The sequence below is a fragment of the Pipistrellus kuhlii genome, unplaced genomic scaffold, assembly GCF_014108245.1.
Source record: "Pipistrellus kuhlii isolate mPipKuh1 unplaced genomic scaffold, mPipKuh1.p scaffold_m20_p_8, whole genome shotgun sequence".
NCBI classification, from domain to species: Eukaryota; Metazoa; Chordata; class Mammalia; order Chiroptera; family Vespertilionidae; genus Pipistrellus; species Pipistrellus kuhlii.
The window spans coordinates 38,377,714-38,400,199 of record NW_023425584.1 but is presented as its reverse complement, the minus strand read 5'-3'; the positions used below and the strand labels follow the sequence as shown (position 1 = coordinate 38,400,199).

General features: G+C 55.7%; 1 protein-coding gene across 12 annotated transcripts in view; it reads right to left on the bottom strand.

Moving 5' to 3' along the window:
* JADE1 (jade family PHD finger 1) overlaps positions 1 to 22,486 on the bottom strand; it is a 53,841-nt gene that overhangs the window by 17,182 nt on the left and 14,173 nt on the right. For 7 of the 12 annotated variants that reach the window (XM_036423756.2, XM_036423759.2, XM_036423758.2 and 4 more), the window contains exons 2-6: positions 19,342 to 19,419; positions 9,000 to 9,085; positions 6,162 to 6,319; positions 3,627 to 3,814; positions 1,626 to 1,837 (exon numbers count right to left, since the gene is read on the bottom strand). In XM_036423756.2, coding sequence (XP_036279649.1) covers positions 1,626 to 1,837; positions 3,627 to 3,814; positions 6,162 to 6,319; positions 9,000 to 9,085; positions 19,342 to 19,393 — 696 coding nt within the window. In that variant the 5' untranslated portion in view covers positions 19,394 to 19,419. Of the gene's footprint in view, positions 1 to 1,625; positions 1,838 to 3,626; positions 3,815 to 6,161; positions 6,320 to 8,610; positions 8,654 to 8,999; positions 9,086 to 10,192; positions 10,293 to 19,341; positions 19,420 to 22,486 lie in introns of those variants that run through there. The other 5 variants (XM_045576920.1, XM_045576922.1, XM_036423763.2 and 2 more) reach the window with 4 other exon arrangements.

Genomic DNA, 22,486 nt, shown 5'->3' with positions numbered 1-22,486 from the left:
CAAGGAAAGCTAAGGAAAGACACAGCGTGGTGATGGCAGGAGGAACAAGACCAGGAGAGGGGGGTGGCTGGGGGCCCGGACACCCCAACTTCCAGCTCCAATGACCCTGAGCAACCCCCCTGATATCAGTCACTTATCTATGAAATGGGGTTTGAGAGCTTCCAAGCAGAACCCCTTTTTTTTTTCAAACAAACAGGGGCAAACTAAGTAAAATAGGAAAAAAGCCTGAAAAGTCATCCAGGTTAATAGCACCAGCAACAAAAACAACGATGGCAGTCACGGTGCTCCCGGTCTTGTCACAAGGAGACCCTACAAGGAGTCCCGGTCTCCCCAGGAAGTTCCCCCAACGACGGGCAGCCCAGGGCTGCGGGCGGCTCCAGCGGCCGCAGGGAGAGACCGTGTCGCTCTCGGGAGGAGCGGGACAGGACACGGCAGGCCAGGCTACAGGCAGAGGGGAGGCCAAGAGGCAGCACATCGTTCAGAAAACAATGACCCAAGAAGTCCCAGAGCAAACCTGACTCTTCTACCAAGAAGTCGCCGAGCAATCTCCACCGTCTAAGTTGATGTCGGCATAAACAGGTGAATTCAAAGAAAGGACCTCAGCGTAGCCTTTTAAATCCTAACAGTGTATGTGAGTCCCCACAGAAATCCGAGTCACTGCGTGACTGCATTAAAAGTAAGTAAAAGGTGAGAAAGCCTGAGGTTGGCCCAGTGTCTACCCTTACGGACACCTCCAGATGACCTTTCATAGAAGGCAGCGAGCGACCACCAAACCCTCCCGGAACCCATCAGGGAGGACAGGAAATCAATGTCCAGGAAAGGGAACTCCTTCCTCTTCTTAACAGCTCAGTTTGCACACTAACACATCTGCAAGTGTTATGGGTTAAACCGTATCCCAAAAAGAGATGCCCAAGTCCTAACCCAGTGCCTCGGAAGGCAGCCTTATTTGGAAACAGGGGCATCGCAGATGTGGCCAGTTAAGACGAGGTCACGCTGGGGGAGGGTGGGCCTCGAATGCCACAGGACAGGTGGCCCTGTGAGAAGATGTCAGGTGCGCAGACACCCACAGGAAGACCCACCTGGCGAAGGCAGCGACACCTGTGCAGCTGCAGGTCCAGGAGCACCAATGATGGTCAGCAAACCACACAACACTGGGAGAGTGGGAGCGGGGGAAGGAGCCTCGGGTGATGGCCCTGCCCACACCTGGCTTTCAGACTTCTAGTCTCCAGCGCAGCAAGACAAGCTTCTGTACGTAAGCCACGCAGTTTGTAGCTCTTCGTTATGACAGTCTGGAGGAAACCGGTCCAGCTAACTACCCACCTTTTCAGTGTCCTTAATACCTGAACTCAGGTGCTGGCGCCGGGCAGAGGGGCACGTACATTCTTTCTAAGGGAACCTGACCTCCATGGGCAGGGCTAAGACCATGTAAAGGAGAGAGTCTCACAAAGGAGTCTACGCTTCCGGTTGTAAACGTGTAAGAGATACCTCAAACACGAAGGACGGGGCAGGAACAGCGAGATGCCGGGACTCCCTCGGGATAGCAGGCGAAGGGCCCCGTCAGGAGGGAGACCCAGCCCCTGTGGGCGCCGGGGGGCGGGTGGGCTCAGGCCTTGCCGCGCACACACCTGGTGCACGCAGATGTTGCATTTGTCACAGAACACCATCTCGTTGCCGTCCTCGCCGTCCGGCGACTGGCAGACGTCGCACACGACGTCCTCGTCGTACTCGATGCCCAGGCCCTCCTCCGTCTCGATGGCGTGGTTCATGTTGTCGGAGCAGCGCTGCTCAAACTCCTCCAGGACCCTCTCCATGGTGCCCTCGTCCAGCTCCGGCATGCCTGCGGGCAGAGCCGGCTCAGTAACCCCAGCCACCGGCATCACCCACCGGGCACCGTGTGTTTGCACGTGTGAGCAATGGGCAGTGAACACATAATGTGATAAGTAAATCCATCCTGAGCGCCCCGCACGTTTTCTCTATTGCGTGCCCTCAGACCCTTCCACGGGAGATGCTGTGTTGTAAGTAGAAAACACGAGATAAACCCCAAAAGGGATCGAGGCTGTTCAAGGCACTGTCGTTCAATAGTCATGTCATCGCAACGTTACACATCAACGACCCTGGGAGTGACTTAGAGACCCTGGCCTGTCCCTGTGCTGTGGGGTGTTTGTTTGAAAACTTTCCTTCCTTTACTACTTGTGACGGTGCCCTGACAGCAGGTTCCTCCGTGAGCACTGGATGCTCGTATCCGGTTCATCCCTCTGCACCCTCTGAACTGACTACACCGAGAGGCTCAGTGAATCAGACACACGAGCAGCCAAAACACAAGGACTGTGGGCAGCCCAGGAGACAGCTCGTTGTGAATCAAACTGCATTCTTAGGCAAGAAGGATCCAAAATACATCCCCAGTGGTTCTCGTGGTTATGGCCAGTGGTGGGATGAGCCTTCTATTTTCTTCCACGTGTGGATATAGTCCAAACTTCCTACCATGAAAATACTCACGTAGACAGGAAAAAATAGGCTGCAAATGCTATTCAGATAGAACACTGAAGCAGCAAGAAACAACAGAAATGTCATTAGAGCCAACCACAACTTCTGTGCACTATCGCAAGTTTAAAGCCATCAAATTAACACTTCTTGGGTTTTTATGAAAATCTGAGAACCACCATGATAGAGCTGATGGTGTGATAAGCCTTAAACGCTTATTCAAAAAACAAAAAGCACCTACCATCGCAAACCCTATTTAACTATGAGACAGTCTCTGCGCGGCCAGGCGCTCCCAGTATGCAGTTCTCAAAACACCACTGGTTTTGAAAATACAATCCGATGCCCTGTAATTAATTCTCACCATTAAAAAGACTATTAAAAACATGTGTTCAGTAGCTGCCTATGGACTGGGCACTTCCCTCCGACTGAGGAGTCAGCCTCAAAGGCACCAGTGGCTCTGGCTGTACCGGCCTAACACAGGCCACCTGGTCAGTCAGGGGAACCTGGTCTCTACAAAACTGCTGTGAAGCAGGCGGTGGATGGAAGAAGCTGAAACAGATTCACCCCTGAGAGCTCTGAGAAGACTCCCGGTGTTTTGCACCGAGCTCAGACTAGACTTCACCGTCTTGCTCATCAGGACACCTCGAGAGACAGACCCTCAGCAATCAGGAGTGCGGAGGGCAAACCACAGGCCACCCGGTCTCCACCTGGACCTGGAGATGCAGTGAGTGTGGCGCAGAAGCTCTGCTCTCACACAGCAAACGAGCAAACTCCAGGAAGAGCCGGCTGGGCGGACCTGGGCTTGGGAAGGGGAGGGGCGGGGCAGGGCTCCGGAGAGGACAGATCCCTGAGGAAAGAGGCAGGCGCTCCAGCTCAGGCGCAGGACCTGGTGAGGAGGCATCACTGCGCTGCGGGGGTCTGAAAGGGAGCCGGGCTGGGGGGCTGGAGTGGACTCGGCGCCGGGGCAGATGCAGCACTGGGAAAGGAGTGCCGGCCCTCTGTGGTCCAGGGACCGTCACTTTGTTTCTCAGGCTTCCGTGCCCATGGGGTAAAGAAGATCAGGGCAGGGAAGGTCCCTCACTGGCCCGGTCCCGGAGTCCATCTCAGCGGACAGCGCTCGTTACAGACAGCAGCACGGGCCTCACCCATCTCCTTGAACTCCTCGTTGGTCAGCTCCAGCCACGCCGCGTCCATGTCGTTGAGGTCGTACCGACACACACCATCGGCCAGCGCACGGATGTCCACGTAGCCCAGCTCCGGGGGCTCGGAGCCCGAGGAGACGATGTATTTCTTGGGCCTGATGAACATGAGGGACTTCTCTTCCGACACGACCCTAGTGAACAGCAAACACAAGGCAGACGGGTCATCCTTCCTGCCGCAGCCAGCCAGGCTGTGCCAAGGCCCCAGGGGAGATTCTCCCTCCCCACCCCCAACCCAGGCCATCGCCGGACTAACAGGCTTAAAGGCCTAGCGTTGTCACTGCCAGTAAAACTAAGGAGCCCTAACGCACCCAAAGGGAAAGACATCCAGGTGCAAACCCTGCAGAAGTCTTCAAAGCCTGCTCCTCCCACTCAGCTTCCCCGACACCCTGTCCCTACCCCACCCCACCCCCCACAGCGGCAGGTGTTGTGGCTGCTTAGGCGCCCAGCGTTGCCCATTCAATCCCTTTCCTGCAACCAGAACCACCCATCCTGCTGGGCGCCAGGCACTGGGTTCTCGAGAACATGGAGGAGCAAGAGCAGCCGCCGCTGATGCTGGGAACCAAGGGAAGCCTCTGTCTGACCTCAGCCATCCCTCAGCGGCCCCAGAACCAGAGTGAGCCCGGCCCGGGACTCTCCCAACATCCCAGGACAAGAACCCGCGTTCCCTCTCCTCCTCACCCTCCCCTCTGCCCCCACCTAGCCCCTGAAGCAGTCTCATCCACCATGCCCCCCGCCCCCGGCCCGGATGGCATGAGAGATTGCAGACCCCCGCTGGGAGCCCGCACAGCCCTCCACATCTCTGTTCAGCAGTTGGCAAGTTGTCCGAAGACTGTGTCATGGTTTTCGTCATCACCTTTGTCATTACTAAAGTGATTTCATCTACAGGACACGGAGGTGGGCTAACTAGACAGTTGTTTCTCCTACTCAACCAAGAGCAGGCTTTTATTCATTAAAAAGGTCCATTGGCTATATAGTAACCGTTATGCTGGGCTCCCAAATGTCATGAGCAAATCGGTGGAAAGTTCCTCGCTTGGGGGCTGCCAGGCTGGTGTGGTGCCCCAGGCGTGCACATTGGCAAACACAGTGCTCCCTGCGAGAGCCCCGGGACGGCCCGCCCACAGGCCAGGAGCCCGCCTATGGAGCCGCCAGGCCCATCTCTACACCTGCAGACCTAGGCGGACATTTGTCGCAGAGATCCCGAAGAGCAGGGATCAAACTCGGTCACTGCCAGTGCCTGGAGAGACACCGGGTGGCTAAGGTGAGGTGAGGTGAGGGTGAGGGTGAGGGTGAGGTGAGGTGAGGGTGAGGGTGAGGGTGAGGGTGAGGTGAGGGTGAGGGTGAGGGTGAGGGTGAGGGTGAGGGTGAGGGTGAGGTGAGGGTGAGGGTGAGGGTGAGGGTGAGGGTGAGGGTGAGGGTGAGGGTGAGGTGAGGGTGAGGGTGAGGGTGAGGGTGAGGGTGAGGTGAGGGTGAGGTGAGGGTGAGGGTGAGGATGAGGGTGAGGTGAGGGTGAGGGTGAGGTGAGGGTGAGGGTGAGGGTGAGGGTAGGGTGAGGGTGAGGTGAGGGTGAGGGTGAGGTGAGGGTGAGGGTGAGGTGAGGGTGAGGGTGAGGGTGAGGGTGAGGGTGAGGTGAGGGTGAGGGTGAGGGTGAGGTGAGGGTGAGGGTGAGGGTGAGGGTGAGGTGAGGGTGAGGGTGAGGGTGAGGGTGAGGGTGAGGTGAGGGTGAGGGTGAGGTGAGGGTGAGGGTGAGGGTGAGGGTGAGGGTGAGGTGAGGGTGAGGGTGAGGGTGAGGGTGAGGGTGAGGGTGAGGGTGAGGGTGAGGGTGAGGGTGAGGGTGAGGGTGAGGTGAGGGTGAGGGTGAGGTGAGGGTGAGGTGAGGGTGAGGTGAGGGTGAGGGTGAGGGTGAGGGTGAGGGTGAGGTGAGGGTGAGGGTGAGGGTGAGGTGAGGGTGAGGGTGAGGCGAGCTCCCATGGTGAGGATGCAGAGCCCAGGTTGCCCCCTCCTCTCCCCACCAGCAGCCCAGGGTCGGGGGAGCTGATGAGAGGACAAGCACAAACTGGCTGCAGCTTCTAGTGAAGCTGAGTCACTGAGGAACCTCAGGGGAGAGTGGTTTGTGAGTCAATGGAGACAAAGTCCCACAAGAACTGGGCAAAGTCACCTAATCCATTCTTCTCCCCAAACTCCCCTCCACACCCCTGACCTGGCTGCCCCACACCTGTCCCTCCTCCAAAGGGGGAGTGGCCACCATGGGACCCAGGAAGCCCCCTTTGCAGCGTGAATGTGACCAGGGGTGGAGATGCAAGCTCAGGAAGAGGGACAGCCAGGGGTGCAAACATCCGAACCCCAGCCAGGCCTCCAAGTCACTGTCCTGCGGGCCCCCGTGACCTCAGTGCTGAGGACCCGCCGCTGTCTCTGCACCGGGCTGAGGGGCACACAGGCCCCGCGGGAGAGGCAGAGCCGTCCTCCTCGGGGCGCGTCTACCTGGCCACGGGCTGCGGGATGGTCCCAGGGCTGACTGGCACCTGGACCCCCTTCTCCCACTCCTGTCTCCAGGGGTCTGCCAGCACGTAGTACTCGTCGGGGTTCAGCTGGTAGGAGTCGTGCAGCTTCATGGCGGTGATCAGGTCTGTCCTAAACACCTGGAGAGGGAGAGACGGGGTCACGGACACTTGATATTTGCTTTCCTACTCAGAGCACTGGCAGCTGCAGGGTAACCATGGAGCTGCCCTGGAACAAGGTCACTGGATCAACAGAGAACCAGTCTGGCCTGTGACAGGAAGCCCTGAGCCTGCCGCACCCTGGCCTCGGGCTCGGTGGCTCCACGTCCACGCGGCAGCTGCTGGAACAGCATCATCCAAGCAGCTTCCCCGCACTCTCAGCCCACGGAGCGGAGCGCTGGGGAAGCCGTGGGCGGGGTCCCGCAGGGAGGCGTGCTCTTGGTGGTGTTTAAGAACCACAGCTCCACTGACCGTGTGGCAACTTCAAACCCAAACCTGGAACCCGGAACCACCAGGGCCTCCCCTTCTGCACTCAGCCTCGCCTGCCCCACCGCAGGCCCCAGGGCATATGGCGGGGCGTCTGGGAGGTCCGGGCCCAGCTGGCCTGTGCCAGGCGCAGAGGAGCCTGGGACAGAAGCAGTGACAGGCCTGGGAGCCAGGTCCGAGAAAGGGCCTCGCAGCACGTGCACAAGTGCACACCTTTCCCGGCACAACTGCTGTTTGTGCCGAGTGGGGAGGAGGCAGGAGAGGGAGAGAGGGGAAGAAGACAAGCAAAGCCCTGCCCTCTCCTCTCCCTGCCAGAAACAGAGCCACAGAGTCTCCAAAGGACCCTCAGCCAAGACGGCTCCTCCAGCCTGTGTCGGCCCCGAGGGGACACACAAAGGCGTCCTGCCTCGGGGCCGGAGCCGGCCCCGTCTCCTCGTCCACGCCCGTCTCTGGGCGACAGCGCTGACCCTGGCACCAGCGCCGCCCTTGGCAGGAGCGGGCCTGCATCTGTAGGCCACGCTCTCTGTTTACACAAGTCACAATGCCGGGCGCGCTCCCCCTGAGGAGGACAGGGGGTTCTTTCTTGTGCTGCGGAGCGCGGCTCGCATTCTCTCCCTGCGAATAGGGCCGTGTTTGTTTTTCCTGGTGGCTTTTCAAGCTGGTGATGGCTTTAATACACTTCGCCCCAGCCGAGTCTGAGGCAGTGTCTGAGCTCTCCCCAGCACGCCACTCCCGCCCCAGGAACAGCGAGAACCCCGTGCAGGCCCCACAAAAGCACAGGAAGATCGACTTCCTTATAAGCACTGATCCCAAAGCAGGTGCCCCGCCAGGCCAGGGCCTCCCCGCCTCAAAGAAAAAGTCCTTTTAAACAAAGGGATAGGTCCACAGCTTCAGGAAGACAATCAGACTGAAAACACATTCCAACTGAGTCCTGTAAGTGGAAAAGTCAGGCGTGTTCCGAAGAAGGAGAATCAAACCGCAGTGAAAAAAAACGGCAGCCCACCACCCCCTTACTTAGACAGGATGGGGATGCTCAGAACCAAAGCAGGTGCCCCCGGATGGGCACCCAGGTCCCTGGCAGAAGTCAGCGTCAGTGCTTCAGGTATAAAGATGTCTGAACTCAGAGAAATCTTGGAAAAAATCTGGAACAAAACATGGATCAGGCACAAGGCAGAGTCCAGGTGCCCTGGCGGGGGGGGGGGGGGGGGCTGGTGTGTGTTCCCTAGCCCCCATTCCTGCCCTGAAATCACAGGAGTACAGAGGAGAGACAGCAGGGGAATTAAAAGAGGAGCAGCAGACCTGGCCACTCCAGAGCTACCAAAAGGGAAGCGGGCGGGCAGGCTCCGGGGGACAGCCTGAATGAGCCGGGGGGGGGGGGGGGGGGGGGGGGGGGGGGGGGTAAAACCTTCCCCAAGTTCAAGTGTCTCCTGGGGAGGTTCCTACAATTCCAAAGGATGAGCACTCCTTACTCCCTCTTAGAGAGGGAGTCCCTGCTACACTCACACAGCACCCGCACACCCCATTCAGCCAGAGAAGCAGGCGGGCTGCAGGTGAGGCTGTGGCCAGGCGTCCGTGAGGTCACCCCGCCAAGAGGCAGAACCAGACTCTCCCCCTTATGACCTGCTCGCGTGGACACTGGGATAAACTACGCCTTTTCTCCCAGGATGTCCGTGCTCGGGGGCCAGCAGAGGTTTTCAGAGGAAACCCTCAGGGCTGGTAGGAGCCCCCAGTCAACAAAAGCCGGCAGAGAGACGCCCCAAAAGACAATCTTAAATAGAATGACAGGTGACAGCGAGACAGATGACAAAATGGGGAGCAGGAGAGACGTTAAGATGAGAAACAAACTGGAAAAGAAGGGGAAAGCCTCAAGCATAAGCCCCAAAACAAAACTCCCAGAACTATACTGTTGTTGCCAAGTAAGCCACAGATCTACGGCTAAAACGAACTTGAGGCTGGCAGTGACTGGCAGCCGCTGAACTCGCTTATGTCCTGGCCAGAAGGAAAGTTGCTGGGAGCCAGCAAACAGGGAAGAGAAAGGAAAAGAAGAATATAATCAATGATAATAATAGCTAACAGTAACTGAGCACTTTTTATGTGCTTTGTATGTGTTGACCTCTGTGTAGTAACCCCTTAATCCTCACATAGGTAACCACCTATGTTGTCCCCATCTTACAGAGTTGGAAACTGAGGCACAGAAAGGGGACACAACTTGCCCAAGTTTCACAGACAGACACAGTATCAGCCTCAGGGTTGTATGTCATCACGTGTTCTCATGCACACGTGTCAGACATACACGTGACACGTGTCACGTGTCACGCCAGCATTCGGGAAATACCTCGGAAGGCTTCCGATCTTCATGTCTGGAGCAGGAACCTCTCCTGTGCTGGGACCGAGAATTCTGGGACCAAGTGGTGGACAGGCCTGAAGACACAAACATCCACAGAGGAACGATTAAAAGTGCAGAAATCACCGAGTGCTCAGTTTTATTTAACCAAACTCACCAGGCCCACCTGCACACCCGCCACGAGACAGCCATGACGCTGGGCCAGAGCGCTGGACACGCAGAGCCGCGCCACGCCCAGGGCTCATGCGCTCAGGCTCACCGGCGGGGCCCCGGCACAGCACACAGGAGGACACAGGCGCTGGGCCAGAAGCCTGCACGTTTGAAGTTAAGAGGCTCAGGGTCTCCTGATGCTAAATACCAACTGGGAAACTTCTTCCCGAGTTTTTAGGAAACGTTCTGTATGCGAAGACTAAGATCTTTATGCTAAACCCTAAGGCCAACCTCAAAACTTAAAGCAGGAAGCAGTGGTGATTCTCTCCTGGTGCCCCTCTCCGAGCCTCTCCGCTCCCCAGGCCCAGGCCCAGGCCCTCCCGGCTCGAGCTGATGGTCAGACCTGCACCTCACTCTCCTCCAGGTGCATGTTCACCTCGAATGAAGACATCACCTCAGAGCGCCCCAGAGCTGTCACCTCAGCGACACAAAACTGGGCCCAACCTTTGATCCACACCTGTCCTCCCCGTCCATTCTTAACCTTGTATCACATTTCTACTTGAACTCAGAAATCTAAGCCACCCGAGGCCCTCCTCACTCAGGACAGGTAGAATTCATGGCAAAGTTGTATTAACTCACTGCCCATTGCCTCGGACTCCCAGTCAGCCCCCAATCCCCGACTGCCCATAACGTGCTGTATAGACACTGGCTGCGGCCTCCTGTTTGTGGGTGCTCCACCTACAGTATGTCTCACCTCCACCCTGAACACATACCTACATTTCCCAGAAATTAACAGCCCCTCCCCTCCCCCCCGCCAAAAGCCCAAATCAGAGGGAACTGCCATTCTACTGTCACTCAAACTGGAAGCTCTTATCTCTACGGATCCCAGAGATAAAGGACAGAACCAAGTGCCCATTAGACCTTGGGGACACTAACAGATAAGAATCTGCACGTAAGCCTATCGTCGGATTTGCGATGACGGAGACTGAAGGGGATCCAACGCCAGGCTTCCCTCTGGCACCACCCACACTCATCAGTTCTGAGGCCTATAAATGGGGCAACTGTTAGGACAGCAGAATCAGACCTCCTACAGGTCGCCCCTGTAGCCACGCTCAGTAAAGCGTCTTGAAAATGCTTTTTTAAGAAATAGGGAACGTGAACTAGAATGTTTCACACGCACAGAGAAAGAAATATTCCGGGCCCCTGGGGTGAGCCCAACGTACAGAAGTTTCAAATCCTGTCATCACTGGAAAAAGCAAAGGCAGAAGTCAAGTTAGGAACCTGGAGAGGAGGGTGGGTGGCTCATGCCTTAGACAGGCCTGTCTCACCCTGGGGTCCTGAGGCCCCTCGGCCGGCTCAGGGCTAAAAGGAGACAGGGGACCAGCCAGCAACTCCAGGTAGTGCAGGGCATCTCAGGTCTCAGGAGGGAAAGAGCGGTTAGGGCAGGATCCTTTCCTCCCAGTTACTATGGAAGGGTTTATAATGAAAAGGAACAAACCCAGAAATTTAACAAGGACCATGCATCCCACTGCTATCCTGTAAACCTCACATGGGGTGGAGGGAGGCGAGTCCGTCCTTTCAGAGCTAAGCAGAAGCCACACTCCTGTCATTGGTGGGCTGGGGACCTTGTTGCCTTTTCTTGGGCATCTGTCAGCATCCCTCCAGCGTAGTTTCCAAGGTCCCCAGGAGCCTGCAGCCTTGCTGGCATGGAACAACCGAAGGAGTGACGGTCATACAGAAACTGCCGCTTCTCTATCCTTGAGCAGTGCGTGTCTGCACCACACTCACTTTGTAAAACAGAGAGCCGAAGGCGCTGCAGATCTGGCAGCTGACAGTAATACTGCCCGAGAGAAACACCGGTCCACCCAGAGCAGTCCATTCCTCTTCCTTTTAATGGACGTGATGCGCAAGACGGGAGAGAAGTAAAAGTTAATCCTGTTAAACCCACTTTATAGAAAGTGAGGCTGGGGGGGAGGGAGCTAAATTTCAATTATCACTGATGTGAAAAATGTCCTTAGCGTAATTATAAAGGCCAAAACCCAGAAACTTAATTATGGGCCAACAGACGACATGGATACACAACGGTGGTATATCCACAGTGGAACAGGACCCTGCACCAAGAAAGGAGCTTCCGAGGCAGGCCGTGTGGACAATGTTGGAATAACTACATGGAGAGAAGGAAACCAGACAGTCTGTAGCGTGTTACTCCACTTACAGAAAACTCTGGAAAATTACACTTCTCTCCATCGACAGAAAGTGGATCATCTGATGAGGGGAAAGGTGGAAGGGAAGAATGTCCTTGAGTTTTGAGGCTGTAAACATGTCAGAACTCATCAGCGTATCCACTTGTAAGGTGGGCAGGAGATAGCGGAGGGTTTCCTATCATCCACTAACAACAAGAAGGAGATGCTCGCTTCTACTTGGCACAGGCGGCTGCATACACCCGAGACTCTGCAGCCCACCAGTGGGGTGGGCCGGCGGGCCCCGTTGCTGGTGGTCTCTCCCTCCGGACCTCTGTGACACAGCAGATCCTCAGTAAGTGTGTTTAAAACTGGACAAGAACGTGGTGTCGTTGTTCAGGACTGTCTTACTCAGCGAGAGCCATCCCTGTCATTTCTGAACTGAAGGCACCGGCACCGAGAACACGCTTCCGTTTTGCCTATCAGAAGTTAGGTTTGAGCTCAAGGAAAATAAAGCAATGATACACGTAACGGCAGCCTGGTGGGGCCACTGCCTCTGGGTCAGAATGCAGCGACACCCACAGGTTCCCGGGGAGCCCACAGCGGAGACTCGAACAAGTGTCCGACATCCCTGCCCAGTCCTCCTCCCTCAGCCAGGCTCTCTCCGGATGGCTCTCGGATGGTCAAGAAGCTCCCAGAATATGATCCAAACAAAAATAATTTGCATCCCTTTGTAATTGGGGGGAAAAAACAAAACAAAACAAAACTAGATAATGCTGAATGGGAAAAATTGTGAAACCAGAAATGAGAGTATTTCAAACCCTGAAAGACCAAGGCTTATCTCAGCAAACACCTGCCACTGGCTAGTTCTCAGAAACGGTGGGTTGAGGCCACACTGGGTGGGGCCCCGTTCTGCTTTGCTCTGAGGGCTAACATTTAAAGGCAGACTGAATTTAAGAATGTGATGAGTAAGACTTTGTTTTAATTTCTTTCTGTTTTCAGGAGGAGCTGGGAACTCTCATCTGGTGATGATGTGATTATTTTATTGACCACACACAAGAGAGTACCCGAAGCTAAGTCCACACCGTGACAAATGTAAGCAATTTGAGAAATTCTTATGCTGTTAGCACATGTGTCAAACACAAGGCCCGCGGGCCAAATCCGTCCCGCCAGGCCTTGCAATGTGGCCCGCACCGCGCTGTCATCACTGCACTCTGCTGCGTTTCCATCACAATGACAGTTTATGACTGTTCAGTAAACCATTCGGCCCGCGATTTAGGCTGGATTTTAGATTTTGGCCCCTTCTCTGATTGAGTTCGACACCCCTATGTTAGAGTAACAATATTGTATATTAAATACCGTAAATGATATAAGTAAAAAATGTCTTGTTTTAATATCCCCACCTCCCATTAAAAAGTTACAAAGGCTCGCAGGTGGCAATACCGTGGGCACAGATCCTGTGGGCACCAGCTTTCTGATAGTGCAAGTGTGCTCCTTTGAAATATTAAAAATAGCCACACTGAGTTGCCCTAGATCTCAAATAAGGAAAAAAACCTCAAGAGTAAACCTAATATGTGCTGCACATGACTTTCGCACACAGCAGCTCATGTGTGGCGAGCCTCCCAGGTCGTGCATTGCATGGAAGGTTCAGAAATTATAGAATGAATGGTGGCCTGGGTGTTCACACCACAAAATGCAAATGACAGAAGAACCTCGCCTCGGACCCAGGGGTGCGTCTCCTTGTGTCTCGGACCCTGTGTCTCAGTCCCTGTGTCTCAGTCCGTGTGTCCGGCACTAGCAAACGAGATGCTGGTGTCTCCAATCCGTTAAGCCAGCTTAACAAGGTAAGTCGCTTAGGACTGGCAAGCATGAAGTCCAATGGCCGGCCAGCATCAGCGGACAGTGCAGACCCGAGAGGCCCCATGTGTCACTTCCAGGGAAGGCCAGCCTAGCCCTGTGCAAGTCAGTGAGAGCCATGGACATCCCTATCGGAACGTTAGCTGAGCTAATGCAGTCACTGGCTGTTCACTGTAACGGGACGACAGGAGGCAGCCTCGGATACAGCCGCTGTTTCTGTCAGGGGCTGACCGGATGCCTACCCCAGCTCTGCCTTCCCAGCACAGCTCAGCTCCATCCTCCAAGTCACTGCCACCTTCCAAAACAAGTAGCGTAACACGTACATTCAAAGAACTGGCCCAGGCACGTTCCGACATACTTAGCGCCCTGGGTTCTTCAACCAACCGGCACACACGACTGTCTCCCAGCCCCCAGCCCTCCCGCGGAGGTCCCAGCCCCAAGGCCACAGAGGTTAGTCCTTTCACAGGACCCTTTGTGCCAGTGGCTCCTTGAGCCCAAGCTATTACCCTTTTCATCAATGTCAAAGTCAAGCCACAGCCGGGACCGGTTTGGCTCCGTGGATAGAGCGTCAGCCTGTGGACTGAAAGGTCCCGGGTTCGATTCTGGTCAAGGGCATGTACCTTGGTTGCGGGCACATCCCCGGTAGGGGGTGTGTAAGAGGCAGCTGGCTGATCGATGATTCTCTCTCATCGATGTTTCTAACTCTCTATCCCTCTCTCTTCCTCTCTGTGAAAAATCAATAAAATATATATTTTAAAAAGAATTAAAAAAAAAAAAAGTCAAGCCACAAGTTGGGTTTGAAAAGGGGCAAAGCCACCTGTGGGCCTTGAGGAGACATGGGTACAAGTATACATTCTGCCTTACCTCAAGCCAAAATTCCCACATTTCCCACTGAACTATGCAACTCCTGTGGAAAAGGAGCAAACTAAAGGTACAGTCACCCGGGAGCAGAACTGAGACCGAGCGCACTTTCACGCAGAAGAGAAACCACCGAAGAAGACGTGTGTAGGGGTGACCAAGCACAGCCGGCCAAACACAGAGAATGAAGACAAGCTATCTAACGCTCGATGGGAACCCAAGTGCAGTGATACAGGAAGTATGTTTCCTCCGCTACAAGCGAGGGTGCCTTCACTGCCGCCTGTGCGCTGGAGGGAGCCCAGGAGGACACCCCCACCCGGCGTCATGCTTGCCAGCCATCGGCCTGCATCACCAGCGGCAGCTGGTCGGTGTGAGTCTGACTCAGCAGTCTTTGCCCATTCCTGTGACAGGAGGGGGAGCCGAGCTCAGCGGCAGGACTGACCGGACACGAGTGTGTCCCAGCGGCACAGGTGTGGACCCTGGGGGGGAGCCGAGCTCAGGGCAGGACTGACCGGACAGGAGTGTGTCCCAGCGGCACAGGTGTGGACCCTGGGCGGTGCCTGGCTCCAGACCCCAGCCACGCCGGGCGTTCCGTGGGGAGGTGGACCCAGCCCTGAGACGGAGGACGTCAGACAGAAAAAGGAAGCCTCGCTTCACAATTTTAGGAAAAACTCTGACCTATCAGCACACTTCTTCTCTCTTCGTGGAAAATAAAAGAACCAATTTCATTTCCCTCTGGGTCTCTGAGAGAGAGACACATTTTAAAACAACCAAAACACACACACACACATACACACACACAAAAAAAACAAAACAAAAACAAACAAACAAACAAAAAAAAAAAACACCACTTGGCTCCCTTCTCCTGGCCAAAATGGCCAAAACCGGTTTGGCTCAGTGGACAGAGCGTCGGCCTGCAGACTGAAAGGTCCCAGGTTCGATTCCGGTCAAGGGCCTGTACCTTGGTTGCGGGCACATCCCCAGTGGGGGGTGTGCAAGAGGCAGCTGATTGATGATTCTCTCGCATTGATGTATCTAACTCTCTATCCCTCTCTCTTCCTCTCTGTAAAAAATCAATAAAATATATTTAAAAAATGAAAATAAAATTGGCCAAATGAACAGTCCTCTTTATGTTCTACTATTTAATTCTTGTCTTACTTTTACATGAAAAAAAAAAAAATATGAGGATGCTGATCAGAGCTGTTAACTGGCCTGAGATAATCAGCAACACCTGATTCCTGCCAAAGCCAGAACACGATGTCTTAATGAGCCTCTGCAGCTTTATTACCGATCAAAGGAGATCGCTTTCAGGTTCTGGAAATGCTGAAACTAGCTGGTGGATCCCATTTGCACGTTGGCAGAAACCCCTCAGGGCTGAGGATCCCAGGCAGGAGAGTGGGAAAGGAAGGGCCCATTTTCCCTGGCCACCCTCTGGCACCGAGCACAGCTTCAGAGGCTGGCAGGGCCACCCGGTCCCGGGAGCCCAGCAATTACAGGCGCAGCCTGAGAACACCGCAACGCCGCTCCGGCCAAGAGCAGGGCTGGCCCCGCGGGGCACCCGGAGCGGCTCCGGCAGCTGGAGGGAGGCCCGCACTGGCACGGAGCATGCCAGTCCACTCCCCGCGGTGAATACCACTCTGCTGCTCCCTGACCCGCTCCCGCCCGAGGCCAGCAGCGAGGTGTGGCTGCGGCTGGCGCTGCGGCCCCCCGCCGACGTCAGCGGCTCCCTCTCCTCCACTTGGACACGCTCTGCACTGGGCAGGCGCTGCTGCCAGAACCGTCAGGGCTGCAGGCTGGAGAGCGGCCACTGCAGGCCCAGCCCTCCTTGCAAGCAGCCCTTCTTCCAAGCGCCCAGATCCGCTGGGGCCGGCGCGGGCCTGGGGTCCTGGCTGCAGTGGCAGAAGGCACCTCACTGCACAAAAGGACGGGCGGCCCCAGGGCAGGCAGCTCTGGTGCACAGGGCAGTGGGCGGCAAACGGGGGCTCGAGAGCCACATGCGGCTCGAGAGCCGAGGTTTGCCGCTCTGTTGACTGATGAGTTTGCCGACCACTGACCTAGACTCTCGATTCCAGTAATTGCAGGCTGTTGTTGTTCCTTGTGATGAAGCCCCTATCCCAGTCGTCAGCAAACTCATTAGTCAACAGAGCGGCAAACTTCGGCTCTCGAGCCCCCGTTTGCCGCCCACGGCCCTCGGAGAAGTTGGAAAGGGGTGGTTCCGTGGGTGGCATGCCTGTTTCCTAAGGCTGGGCATGCCAGGGTTCTCACCACTGCCCTCAGGCACCGTAACTGCCCTACACGAGGCCTGGATGGACAGCACGGCTGTGAGGCATCAACGCCTGCTCTACACCAACTACGAAGACCTGCCACCACCTCCCAGCAGCCACTGTCCTGCCCACGTCTAGTCCCGTCCAGCCCGACTCTTGGCTCGAGCAAGCGCTGCGGTGTCTCCAGCTTGCTCGTGTCTCTGGTGAACCCCCAGGACCCTCTGAACTCCGACCTGAACCATCTGCCCCCCACATGGCTATGAGCGCATCAGGAGGAGGAGGAAAGTAGCCCGTCCCCAGAAAGGTGACTTCTGATGGACACACTGTCAGTGGGGCCTCGGCCGCCGCCTCCTTCGTGTTTAACTGGAGTTTGGGAGCGGGGAGGGCTGCATGTTTAGATGAAGGATGCGGTTTTCTGTGGCCACAGTTATGGGCTGAACCGGGTCCCCGGCATTCCCTCAGAATGGGATGTATTTGGAGACGGGGCCTTAACGGGGTGACTAAGTGAAATGAGGTCTACGGGTGCCCCTGGCCCAAGCTCGCTGGTGTCCTTTTGAGAAGAGAACACGGGGGCACACGGACACGGGGGCGCCCGCACACAGAGGGCCATGTGAGGACACGCGAGGCGGCAGGCGCCTGCACGCCCAGGAGCGGCCTCGGAGAGAAAGTCAACCTGTCCACACCTTGACCTTGGATTTCTGGCCTCCAGGACCGTGAGAAAATAAGCCTCTGTTGTTCAAGCCCAGCCTGAGCTGTGGTTACTGCGGAGCAGAGGGTCCCCGCCCAGGGCTGCACTGTCCGATACGGTCATCGCCAGACACACAAGGCTTTTCAAATTGAAATTAATTGAAATTACATAAAATTTTAAAATGAACTTCCCGAGTTACACTGGATTAGGACATTTCCATCCAATTGGGCAGCTGGAGTCCCGAGAGGGGAGGGTCTAGTTCTGGGGGAACATTCCAGAACCTCTGCGAGCCGGGCTGTCCTGGGGGGAGCGGAGGCGGTGACGGGGACGGAGCGAGCAGGAACCTGCTGCCCACAGGAATGGACACAGTGCTCAGCCTTCCACCTGCACGGCTGGTTGGAGGCTGCTCGTAAAGCCTTCCTCTGATTAACTAACCAAAAAGCAGATTTTTAAAACTGCTGCAGGACTGATGCGTGTCCTCCACCAGCATTTACTGAGCTCTGGTAAGTTCCGAGGACCCTTTGATGGGCACCACGGGAAGCAGACAAAATTACCTAAGCATGTTCCTGCCTCAAGGAGCAAAGAGCCAAGCAAACATCACACAGGCAGTGCGGGCTGGATAGCTCAGAAGGCACCGTGCGGGCCGGACAGGTGGCTCACCGCCTGCGCCCGGGCTCAGGCCCTCAGGAGCTCTCCCCGAAATGAAGGAAAGCCCTCTCTCTGGAGCCCGCCTCCTGGTTTTTCCTTCCTTCACACTCACTCCTCCCTGAGCCAGACAGCAGCGTTCCCCCAAGTGCCAATCCCTCAGCTGCTCCCTGATCTGGTCACGGCTAAACTTACCCGTGCCCCCAAACTAGGGCCCCCGCCCGCAGCCGCCAACCTGCTTCCCACTGCCCCACGCCAGGACCAGAGTGCCAACCAGATCGGGTGTGTAAGACGTTTGTATGTTCCTCGGCCCCTCCCTCCACGTTCCCTGTGGCTATCAGTGCAGACCCCTGGCGGCAAAGCCCTGCTTTCTAACATGCAGCTTTTAATCTACGGAAAACTGGGAGACAGAAAACCAAAACGATCCTGTTCGCCTAAAAATTATTCCATCGTTCTACCTCCATCTCCTCCCTGGGCCCCTGCCCCCCCAGCAACCTCCATCTCCTCCCCATGTCCCCTTTGCCCCCCAACCTCCATCTCCTCCCCATGTCCCCTTGGTCCCCCAACCTCAATCACCTTCCCGGGCCCCTGCCCTCCCAACCTCCATCTCCTCCCCATGTCCCCTTGGTCCCCCAACCTCAATCACCTCCCCATGTCCCCTTGCCCTCCCAACCTCCATCTCCTCCCCATGTCCCCTTGGTCCCCCAACCTCAATCACCTTCCCGGGCTCCTGCCCTCCCAACCTCCATCTCCTCCCCGGGCCCCTGCCCTCCCAACCCCCATCTCGTCCCCGGGCCCCTTGGCCCCCCACTCCTGTGAACTGTGCCTGCGTTCACCGTTTGCAGAGGGCACCAGTGATATCTCTGCCACGGCCCAAGATGCCATCTGCCTATCAGAGCTAGAGTCTATGTACCCCTGACTCAGCACGCTGGCCCCATGCCTCTGCCCTCACACAGGAAAGCAAGTGCTCTCTCTGGGTTCCTCTAAGGCAGAACACCTGCCGGCGGGCTGGAGCTCAGGCCCGGTGCTAGGGACAAAACCCCTCGGCATCTGAGGGGCGCTCCGCAGCAGCCTGCTAGCTGCTCAGCACACAGACGCGGTGTGGCATTTATTTTGGCTGCCTGGAAGCCAACTAACTTCTGGTTCTCAGCTGCACTGTGAAAACACGAGGCTGCCAGCGGGCTGCGGTGCAGCGGCAGCCGCATCACATAGCCAGTCACTCTGGGGAGGGGCCCCCACTCGCCCCCTCTGCGGACCCGCACTGAGCACGTCACACCCCGCCGGGCAGGCCTCAGTCTCCCTCCCTATCGGGTTGAGCTCATTAATAATTAACTGGCTTCGGTTAGGTTCCCTTCTCCTAAAGGGCCGAAGTGCCGTCAGTGATGTTCAGGAGGAGCACACAGGCCAGTGACTCCTGGAACTGGCTTCCTCGTCCTGGGGTGGCAGACAGGAGCCTGAGGAGCGCCCGCGCAGCCACGTCACCGGGGAGCTGTGGCTACAGGCCTGCAGCATCACGCCAGGTGCTTGGCCAGGCCTGGGCGTTCGGCGCCCTGCCCGACAGGCAAGACCTGCCTGGGAGGCCCAGGGCCTCGGCTATTTTTAAAGCATTCCATTAAAAAAAACAAAAAAAAAACACCCATGTTTCTGCCCCAAACCCTGGTGGGCTCCGAGAACAACAGAGCAGGACTCACTGCCATTGTCGTCAGAATCCTCACTGCTGCTGGGAAGGCGACCTCGTTTCATGATCTCCCCGGGAAACAGCAGGCGGCCTGCAAAGCAATGAGACAGCACTTAACCCGAGATGATAAGACACAATCATCAAGTTGTGCTTCAGAAGGCAGCCAGGATTTACGGCACACAAAAGCAAACAATCGGCTCCAAGGAGCATCTGAACGGTAACCGGCGAAAAGCCCAAAGATACATAATCAGGTGCAATCATTAACCGAGCAGGTTCAGGACTGAGGGGGGAGGGCAGGCGAGTCACGTAGCAGGAGTCTCCCCGAGGTGCCGGGCTCCTCGTTCATCCCTGTGACAGCATGGCAACTACTCCAGGAGCCTCTTCAGCTGGCAGTGGCAAGCGCTGCAGGAAAAACCCAGGCAACCAACGACCACGGTGCTTCCTCTGCAGACAGGCTCCTGTCTCTGGGAGGGGGGCGGTGTGCCGGAATGTGTGAATATTTACACTGCACTGGGCATGATTATGCTTCTCAGGCATATTTCACTGAAGCAGCCCTAAAAACCGAATAACCTAGATTCCGGGGAAGACAAATGGGGAGGTGGGACTGCAGAAGCCTCCCGCAGCCACCTCCAACCCCCAGCGGTGCACAGCTGGGACAGGAAGGGACCGGAGAGCCACAGGATTCTGATTCGAGCCCTCTCCTGACACATTAGGAAACTGAAGCGAAAAAATAAAAGTAAATAAATAAAAACAAGGTCGCTCTGTGGGTGGGGAGCTCCTAATCCAGTCCATTTTCACTACACGTCACCCCAGCTCCTTCCAGGAGGTCCAGGAGTCCAGCCTCGCGCAGCACACTAAGAAACCAGCTGTCCAGACGCCCAGCCCACTGTGCCAGCTCCTCGGAGACACAGGTGATGGCAGGCCTCAGCCGCATCCGGTAAGAGGCAGGCTGCATTTAGGAGAAAGGGCCATGGATGGAGCCTCAACGGCTGGTCACTGAACTCAGATGGACTCACAGGGCAACTATCGAAAAACTTTCCCAAACTACAACTATTGATCACCTCGATGTATCTTTGGGGCCCTGGTCTTACTGCAGATCAATGGTTCGCAGGAAGGGAGGGGGGCTTTTGAGTCACAGGGAACCGCAGCATCAGAATGTGGTGTGAACAGGAGTGTGGCCACAGGATGGTGTGACCCACAGCATCAGAATGTGGTGTGAACAGGAGCGTGGCCACAGATGTATGGAGAACGATTGTGCTAGTACAAGACCCAAGAGAAAAACCCAGAGCTCTTCTCCAAACGGACCTGTGAAACAAGCAGAGCCCTGACGGGGTTTGGCTCGTAGATCGGGCGTCGGCCTTCAGACTGAAAGGTCCCGGGTTCGATTCCGGTCAAGGGCATGTACCTTGGTTTCAGGCACATCCCCAGTGGGAGGTGTGCAGGAAGCAGCTAGCTCATTGATATTTCTCTCTCATTGATGTTTCTGACTCTCTATCCCTCTCCCTTCCTCTCTGTAAAAAAAAAAAAAAAAAAAAAAAAAAAATAATTTTTTTTTTTAAAGCAGAAATGATCCCAGGATGGCCGTTCCCACCTGCAAAATAGACCTATGCAATTCACACGAATATTGAGACCCCTAATCTCTAATTCCAATATTTTATATTTTCTTTCTGAGACACCACCACAGTTAGGATGTGTGGATATTTGTTTGGCAATGGATTCTTCAAAAAACACTGAAAGAATTTACAGAGCCAGGACATGAGTCCTAATCTGGGTCATGAGTTTTCTTATGGGCCAGGGTTTCATCCTGGGGGGCAGGTCACAGTCCTAAACCCGCCTACCCCCTTGCAGAGCCCCAAACACCCATAACTAACACCCAGCTGCCTTCCGCTGGGCCTGGGGCAGACCCACAAATACCTGTGGCCCACTCCCCCTGAAATGCTCACCTTCTGGCCCTGTCACCACGTACACTAACTGCTCACAGGGACACCCTGCTCCCCTCTGGGCCCCACAGGAGGCAGTACAGGAAGGAAAGGGAGAGAAAGGAGCACTCATCCCAAAAGCTGCAGCTCCCAGAGTCTAATTGTAAGCGAGTTTAAAAAGAAAAGAAAGAAAAAAACAACAACAACAACTAGAAAGTGCTACCTAAAGAGGAATTCCTTAAAGTAACAGTGTGAAGCAGCAGGACACAGTGGGAGCTGGTGTGAGAACTGGAGAGGAGGAGTGGGAGGCTGAGAAGGCCCCTCCAGCCACCCAGCGACAAACAGACAGAAAAACAAAGGCTGATTACACATCCTTGATGCAGACAACTTAAATGTACCTGCACAGGAGAACACGGAGAATGAAGACTCTTTTTGCATCAAAATGCCTTCCTCCTCTCAAACCAGGGGAAGCACTTACTGAACGAACAGTCACTCACTGAAAAATGCAAGCACCGCCCCAAAGCACTGTCACTCTTCTCCTAAACACACATCAACGCTCTCAAGCAAGATGATGCAAAGTAAAGAGTGAAAATAGTACTTTTCTTCTAATGAATTCCATTTTCATTTGCCCTGGAAGATGTTGAGTGATGGAGCTGAGAGCACTGTAATGTGCTTCTGTAGGAACCCCGAGAGGTGACGAGGTGAGTGCTGGGCACAGTTTCCTCCTCACTGGCTCTGGTGTACTTACACACTGACATCAGGCTGCTGTATCTCACCTGGGGCTACTTACGACATCAAGAAGTCAAAATACACGTAACGATCTTTAGGAAACTCGGTACAGTTGTTGAATAAGAGCCGTGCAATAAGAGCCGGTGGGAGGGAGCAGAGGGCCCCTGCACCACTACCTTGCTGCCTCTTTCAGGGCAATGGCTGACTATTATCTGGACGGTAATAGTTTAAGTAATAATCAATCACAGGGTTACTCTCAACACTGCGGAGAGAGCTGCAGGAGGATGGCCACAAGCACATGAATCTCTGGGCCGTCAGGAGGCACGAGAAGAAAGCGAGCGGGACGTCCCGACCGCGAGCAGCGCCAGTGCAGCTGAGAGGCACGGCCACAGGAGCTCAGGATGGGCAGTGGTCAGCGCACGCTGTGGGACAGAGGCCGCTGGAGTCCGGAAGGATTCTGAGCAAGGTCGGGGAGACCAAAGGGGAGGGAACTGGAAGAGGAAGCACAAC